The sequence below is a fragment of the Geospiza fortis genome, unplaced genomic scaffold (assembly GCF_000277835.1).
Source record: "Geospiza fortis unplaced genomic scaffold, GeoFor_1.0 scaffold78, whole genome shotgun sequence".
NCBI classification, from domain to species: Eukaryota; Metazoa; Chordata; class Aves; order Passeriformes; family Thraupidae; genus Geospiza; species Geospiza fortis.
This window is the reverse complement of record NW_005054339.1, coordinates 4,290,532-4,298,714: the sequence shown is the minus strand read 5'-3', so window position 1 is coordinate 4,298,714 and position 8,183 is coordinate 4,290,532. Positions and strand designations below refer to the sequence as shown.

Below are 8,183 nucleotides of genomic sequence, written 5' to 3'. Positions count from 1 at the left end.
AGAAGGGCCGGCGAGTCAGAGTCAAGTTAAAAGGGGCCCGGAGACTTCCGTTGTTTAAACTTGAATGCTCGAAAATGGTCTGAGAAGCAATAAACAATCTGATCCTTTTTCTCCCCCCTCTAGAAATCCAGTGCAGTATTAATCCACGGAGGTGCTGTGGGGACAGTTGGCAGTACAATGGCTTCTCAGTACCTCGTAGTGGCTCTGGCCGTTTTCTCCTCTTTTACCCAGGTTGTAATAGAAGCCAGCTCTTGGTGGTAAGCATCTCGTATCGACTTGGTTTTGAAAGGGGGTGTCAAGATTTGCTTGCTTCAATGTCTCTGTGCTTCTTCTGTACTTTGTTTCTGCGGGAGTGCGCCCGGAGCGAGGCAGCAGGGGAGAAGTGTGCTGGTTGGAATATGTTGAGTAGAACGGGTCTGTCGAGGGAGGGTAAATGTGCAACATCTCGTCTTGTAAAACACGGTTTTTAGAATGCTGTCTGGTAGATTCTCTATGAATTTTATCATCTTTAAATCACTATAATTGTTTTTCTTTTAAAAGGGATGTTTCAACTCCCTTACATTAGATGGTTTGCATGTACGAGAGAAAATGCTGATTTGCAAGGAAAAACTCAAAGTTTCAGTTTGAAGTTTTCTGTAACTGAAATGTTTACAAATCTATTTTGTTACAAAGGAGTAGGTTTAAATTCCTGCTTTGGCAAATTATCTGTAGTTCTTGAAATAGGTGTTTCTCTGCTTTTTCCAGTGATGCCTTTTGGATTAATAGCTACTTTTTAATTGAAATGTATCATGTGAAGAGCACTTTAAGAATTAAGAAAACAAAGTTGATTTTGTTTAGAATGAATATACTTGCCTGTATGTTTCTGTGTTGTCATTTGGAAGAAGCTAGACGTAGTCTGTAGCAAGTTTCTAACTTCTGGCTTGCTAAAGGTTCCCCTATTTGTTTATAAGAGATCAGACTGAAAAACCCAGACTTAAGTATAAAATATGTGTTAAGATAAATTGGGATTTGGAGAGCTTTTTTCATTTTTGCTTTATTTATTTTCCTGGCCTTGCAATTGTTTGGAGCTTCTGGTTTTTTTACTGTGTCAATTTAAGCTGGTAGAAGACTGCCTAGATGCAAGTCTTCCAAGTCTGTGTCATACTTCAGTCTCAAATGTATGGTGATAACCACATGGGTGGAAACTAGTAACTTCTGTCCTGTTCTTAAAACAAAAGTTTCATATTTAAGTGTCTGGGGTTTTTCCTCACTTGTTAAGAAAAACAAGAGTTATATACTCATATGTAAGATACAGTTCTGTCTGGGATTTATAGATTTTTTAAAATGGCTTTATTTTATTTTGAAATCTTCTGTTTATTAATGCGAATCTTTCTTTGTGCAGGTCTTTAGGGATGAACCCCATGAACCCCATGAACCCTGTTCAGATGTCAGAGGTGTACATTATAGGAGCCCAGCCACTGTGCAGCCAGCTAGCAGGGCTTTCCCAAGGACAGAAGAAACTCTGCCAGTTGTATCAGGACCATATGCAGTTCATTGGAGAGGGTGCAAAGACGGGCATTAAGGAGTGCCAGTATCAATTCAGACATAGAAGATGGAATTGCAGCACTGTGGACAACAACTCTGTTTTTGGCAGAGTCATGCAGATAGGTAGGAAGCAACATCTTTATGATTAAACTCTTGTCTGAGGATATGTATGGCACACACTGTTCTGCGCTTGAATCTCTTGCCAGGTTCTTACTGAGTACTGTATACAATCAAGTGTTTCTAAAAGTTGGCAAAGGAGCTGGATTATTTTTAGCTGGAGGTGATTTCCCACCACTGTCCAGCCATATGTCTTGGAAAACAAAGTAGGAATATATATTTGCATATGGGAATAGGGGAGAAAGGAAAATGAGGCCCTGAAATCTCTTTTTTAGAAAACCTGAGACAAAACAAAGGCAACCTACAAGAATTAAAACCAGCAGCGTCTTGTAAAATTAAAGATGTCCATGTCTAGTTCCAAAGTTAGCAGCTGGATAATAAATCGCTCTTGGTCCAGAGGTTAACTGAAAATTGCTGCTCTATCGTTTGGTGTTTATAGGCAATTCCTCCTTGCTTATTTCCAGATACAGTATGGTTTTTTCTCTTTTTAAGGAAAACAGATTTATTTTTAAATTACTGTAGCAGGGTAATTTTCATGAGATCAGTTCTATCATGGTAAAATGTGTGATTGTCCTTGTAACTGGCTTTTAATGGAATCATGTCCATGGTGAGAGACAAATTCTTGTTTAAATCTTATCACAATTTGGTGGACACCCAACCCTTCCCCTGTCAGATCCTCTCTGAAGTGGCCTTCTCCAGTGCTCATGGGCTGCCTGACTTTATTAGCGTTTAAGGACCTCATAGTATTTTAAAGTCCTTGGCAAAATTTTAACCAGTGGTGTTGAATGGGGTCCATGGTGAAACCTTCCTCTGACTTTCTCAAGGCAGATTGCTGATTTTGTGTAATCAACTGAAAAATGCCTACTTTTCTGGGTGACACTTGTGATCCTTTAAGTAATGAGTGGTACACTGGCAAATGCAGCACTGCTTTTTAGTTGGGGTTGTAAAGCACAGCTTTTATGGCAGTGTTGTTCTGTCCTGTCTGCTTTAGAAAAAGAGTAAGTTTTAAAATCGGTTTCAGTCTGGGTTTGTCTGTAAATGAGCTGACTCCAGTTAAAGTTGAAGGAATGCATCAATTCACATTTGGTCTCAGTTTTTGTTAAAAGACATTTTTATTTGGAGATTGTCAGATAAATAGAAAAAAATCAATTGCCTGAAAGTACCAAATTGGAACATTTGATTTTAGATAAACAACCTTCCCTAGGCTTTTTAAAGCACAGTATTAACCCTCCATAGAGGTTTTTTTTTTACCTTACCCAAGCAAAAGTGTAAAAACATGAAAGCAAGCTTCTTCTGTACACCTCTCTGTTCTAGTCTAAAAAATGTCAGAAAATTAATCTGTTTAAAATTTAGGCCTTCATCCTTCAGCCCTTATTTATTATCCAAGCAAGTGAAAATTAGCTCAGGGGGACTGTTGGTGTGAAGGAGTGTACAGGATGGGGCCTGTGATTTGTGGTGTCTGTCTCTGGAATCGATATTTCTGCCCTCCCCAAGTATGACAGATCTATTTAAAGGTGGTTCCTTTCAAGTTAAATAACTTTGCCGCGCCCATTTGCTGGATATGACTGTATTAGCTGATGTCTACACAGCAATTCATCATGTAATTAAGCCACTTATTCTAATTGCAGATGGAAGCAAGGTTAATAGCCATATTCAGGAGTGAGAGCATGAAGAGTGTGTTCAGTGAGAGCAAGGAAGGAGGTGTAGCAGTTGTAGTACTTCGTGCTGACCCTCAGTAATGACCAGTTGGTGTTCCTCTGTGTGGAGGGAAAAGTGGACACTTCCAGAGCCTGATCCCATTGACTTCAGCCTGCCATGGGCTGTGTGATGGGCTGTCAGATGCCCCTTGCTCCCAGCAGTGCAGGGTGCAGGCTCTGAGTGCACGTTGTTTGGGAGGTTTTGCCACGTGCCCTTGGTTGCGCCCCAGAGAGTTCCCGGGCACGGCACTGCCCGCCGGCGCAGCCACGGCCCCGTGTGTCAATGCACAGTCTTTCTTCCAGGATTTACCCTGCAGTTAGCTAAAGCTGTACAAATAAACCTGCCCTTGGGTTTGGAAACTTGCTCTGTGGCTTATTGAACTGTAAAGTTTTAGGGCCTGTGTTCTGCACTGCTCTCCTCGGGTGCTGGTTCCCAGGTCAGGCCATGGTGCTCGCTGCCATCTCCTGGCTTTGTGGCCAGCCCTGTGCAGGCTGCACATGGGCTTTGCACACACAGCTAAGTGCTAGCAGGAAACAAAATCACTGCATCCTCCCCCTACAGCTCCGTGTGGTTGGGGTCCAGCTTATTCTGCCTTCAGCCTGATGTTGAATGCTTTTAAAATGCAAGACAAAGAACATTTTGTATCTTATGTTCAGGTATAAAAAAAAAAAAAGGTTCTGTTCTTGCAGACTTATTCAGATCGAGTGTAAAGCTCAGCGCCTTGCTCTGTGGGTGGCTTCCTACAGTGTGTGTATATTGAACAGTTCCATTTCTATGTTTTATATATATGGGAGAGAGGGGACTCGAACGTGTTTGGAATGTGTGTTTGCTTGCCATGGCTACAATAGAGAGAAATCCTGGACTGTGGGAAAAGACAGATATATTTGACAGTGAAGGAAAGCACAGTTATGCCTAAAGACTGAAAAAAGAAGGGAAAAAAAGAAAACTCGGAGTAACTCATCCACGTGGAGCCATCACTCTTAATGTGTTCCTGGGGTCGATGACTTGAGGCAGTGTTGGCTTGAAGTGTACTTCAGCAGCTGATGCTGTTTTATAATTTGCCTAAATGTTAAAGGAGGGAACTTGCAGGGCAACTCTCCTTCTTGTACCCAAGCCATTCCTTCTTCTTCCCACTGAGAGTAAGTTCTTTAAAATTTGTTCCAGGTTAATAATGAAAACGAGTCAAAAATATTCAGCTTTATGAGTTTAAATCCCTCAATAAGGGGAAGAGTTACCCGTGAGAAAGCATGAGTTAACTAAACATGCAAAAGAACAAAAATGGAATGGAAGAGGCGAGTCCTGTGGTCCAAAGCAGACCACATTTCTTTCCTCTCAATATAGTGGAAATTTTGCTTAAGGAATTAATCCAAAAATGTGTGTTACAGAGCAAACGGGAACATTAAAATCTGTATGAGGTTCCCCCCGCTATAGTTTGCAGTAGATGCAAGGCTTAAGTCACCACATAAAGCCAATGTTTTTTTAACTGAAAATGCTACTCCTGTAACCCTTTATACCCACAATTCATGTAGATACTTCCAAGAGCAGGTGTCTGTGAGTACAGACCATTGTAAGGTAGCAAAGTGCTTCTGATCTTTCTTAAGTCTCATCTTTCCTAACATAAGATTTCTGATTTTTCCCATTTAAACCCAGCATCTATTACCAAAATTAATCCAGTGAATGACAGCTGTTGTATTAACAAAGCTGCTCTGGTCATAGTGTCATCTTGATGTTAAATATGAACCAGACTTCAAATTATTTATGTTTCAGAAGTGCTTGAAAGCTCCTATTAGATTTGACCTGTCATGATACATCTTGTACAAAGAGATTTTGCCTAAAATGTTGCTGTCTAAATATATGTGACTTGCCCAAAACACAGCCTCTTAACATCCTAGTTTTTCAAAGGCCATGATGTTCCCTAAGTAAAATCACATAAAACCAAGACTAAAAACTAGCTTGATCTATTGATTAGACTAAAGATTAGGAATAAAACTTAAATCATATAAACAGAAAAAAATATTTAGTCTATTCTTAGTCATTCCAAGAATCTTTCTTGGAAACAACCCATTGGGATGCTGTCTCTTAAGTAGAAAAACAAACTTCAAGTGTTGCTCTGTGGTGCAAGTTTTGTGTTTGTTTATGTGCAAGCTTTGCTAGTTGTACTCAGAACTTGTGGCACCCTTGGAGAAGTGATTGGGGAAGTCAGACACTTGATGAGGTGGGATCTGATACTGTCAATAGGATGGTATGTGGCCATGTCTTACATTATGGGTATTGTAACTTTTTCTTAACGAAAGCTGGAAACTTGAGGTTTTCCATTTCCATTTAAGGGCACCAGTTGCAGGAGAAAACCTTCAAGGCCACCTCGTGCCAAGGGTTTTTTCTTCCCTGTAATTTGTAAAAATGATTGTCCATGGGCTCCCCTGCCATATTCACAAGAGCTGAAGTGGTGGATAATAACCAGCACAGGTTGTTGTTAGTTTTAAATAGTCTCCTCCAGAAGTGTCTGGCTAATGTGTAGGGTGAAAAGTTGTGTGTTATTCTGCTGCGCGTTTCTTTTGATACTAGGAGACTTCGTAAATTGCTTGAACTTTAAATAAATTGGAATAAGTGGGTGAAGTGCATCAATCACGTTTGAAAAGTAGTAATTTAAGAACCAGACTTTTAAAAGTTGTATTTAGCATCTCTTTCTTCTGAAGGACAGGGAGCCTGTTATCCTTCCCTCCCCTCATATGCAGGCATGGCTGCTTTGGCCCCGCTGGCCTTATGGCCCTGACGCACCTCCACTCTGCACTTTCATCTAGGTGTTCACCAGCATAAAAGAGAAGTGATTTCTGCTCTTGACAAACTGTGTGTGCTCACATGGCTTGGGTTGGCTTGTTTCTTTCAGAGTGGGGATGTTTTGGGCAGCGTGGTTCCGGGTTACTCTCCCTTTTACCGTGCGAGTGAACTTGGTGGCTCTGGAGAGCCTTGGTCTTCCCGGCCCATCAGCAGGCTGGGAGGACAAGGGAGGGAGTGGTGGCTGTCCCCTAACCCTGCTTGTGTCTCCGTGCAGGCAGCCGGGAGACGGCGTTCACCTACGCGGTGAGCGCGGCCGGCGTGGTCAACGCCATGAGCCGCGCGTGCCGGGAGGGCGAGCTGTCCTCGTGCGGCTGCGGCGCGAGCGGGTTTACCAGCGAGGCTCCTACGAGAGCGCCCGCATCATGATGAACCTGCACAACAACGAGGCCGGCAGAAGAGTGAGTGTCTGCACCACAGTGTGTCCCCCCATGCTCCTCCTCATCCCTTTTTTTTGGGGAAAACATGTTTCAGTGGGGCACAGAGCAGCCACCGTGGCTTGTCTTTGTTTTGACGCACAAAATGAGAAAATGGCAAATACGGGGTGTGGGTGGGTGGGGAGTGCATGGGTTGGTGTTGCTTTTGGTTGTCTGACAGTCCTGTTGCTTTCCTCACGGGGGAGGCTGAGACCAAAGCATGTTGTGTTTCCCTCTGTATTGTTTCATGAAAAGTGCCCTGCTCGCTGTGGGTTCTCTGTAGAACAGAATTTTATTAGTTGGTATTTCCAACCAGGACAGTGTGTGTTGGAAGGGAGAGGGGTGTGCTGGGCTTCCCAGGCTGGAATTGTGCCACAAGATTGTTCTGACTTTTTTTCTTTTTCTGGTTTAAGAGTATGTGAAAAGCTTCTCTTTGCTATTAGAAGACATGGCCTTCTGTGGTTGAACATGTCTTCATGGTTTCTTTAATCTCAAAAATGCTTTAAATGAATGGGTGTAAACTTTTTTTTAGTAGTCTGAATATGAAGAGCCAAAATCATTATTTTCCTAAAGCTTGAAGTGCCAACAATAGTCAGCTGAGACTTTGCACTTGTGCTCTAAGGTGAAGAAGGATGAAAGATAATTGAAAATTAATAGTATTTAAATGTAAGAGGATGGTGTCTGAAAGCAGTGGACAGGCCAATTACTATTAGCAAGAAGAAAAATGACACTTTCACAGTTGCTTATGGAGACTTGAGGAGTTTTTTCCTTCCTCAGCCTCATCTGTGCAGTGCCATTTGGCAGTGTTAAGACTCTGTAACTGCTGGGTGGAAGCTGTCTACAGTATCATCTAATGTGTCAGACCCCAGGATTTTTGGGGCAGTGTCAACACTGACTCTTACTTTATTTGTACAGGGCAAATGACTGAGGTTTCCCTGCCAAAGCTTTGTAAAGAGGATATTGCTATGTAGCTCTGACTCCCACCCATAGGTGTTTGGGGGTTTCTTCTTGGATGAAGTCTCTCTTCCAGAGCAGTATTTGGGATAGGAGGAGGATGCCGAGCCAAGAGTAGACAATCAGCTGCAGCTGAGCCAGGAGCAAGAGGAATCTTAACTTTTTCCCTAATTGCAGCCTCAAGCAGAGATCAATAGGGACAGTAACTCAGATAGAAAATAAGGAGATGTTTTACATTTCTCAATGAAACAGCAAAATCCTTTGCTGGCGTGAGAGCGAATTCCTAAAATTTGAGTGCAGCCTGAGTGATGCTGCTGTCTGGGCTGTGTGTGCTGTTGTGGCTGTCTCTGTTGTGAGGAGAGGCTGGTGAGGGTCTCCTCTCCTCCTCCTCCTCCTGGCTCTTTGGGGTGCTGGGGTGCATGGATGTGTCAGCTGACTTGTCCTTCCCACTGATTAGAAGGAGGGGAGGGGATGCTAAGGTGAATACTGTGGAGGGGCTATGACAGAGGGCAGGAGATGAGGGGTATAAATGCTCTCACAGCCGTGCTAGCCTCTGATCATGGTTCCTGCTTCTCTCCCTGACTCTGCAGACGGTGTACAACCTGGCTGACGTGGCCTGTAAGTGCCACGGCGTCTCCG

At 42.9% G+C, this 8,183-nt stretch overlaps 1 protein-coding gene across 1 annotated transcript in view; it reads left to right on the top strand.

The window, feature by feature from the left end:
• The window catches only part of WNT5A (Wnt family member 5A), an 8,535-nt gene continuing 352 nt past the window's right edge, over positions 1 to 8,183 (top strand). Inside the window, 5 exon segments of the mRNA XM_031058183.1 lie at positions 1 to 257; positions 1,382 to 1,647; positions 6,392 to 6,490; positions 6,493 to 6,575; positions 8,135 to 8,183. The exon segment at positions 8,135 to 8,183 is cut by the window's right edge and continues 63 nt beyond it. Coding sequence (XP_030914043.1) covers positions 178 to 257; positions 1,382 to 1,647; positions 6,392 to 6,490; positions 6,493 to 6,575; positions 8,135 to 8,183 — 577 coding nt within the window. The 5' untranslated portion in view covers positions 1 to 177.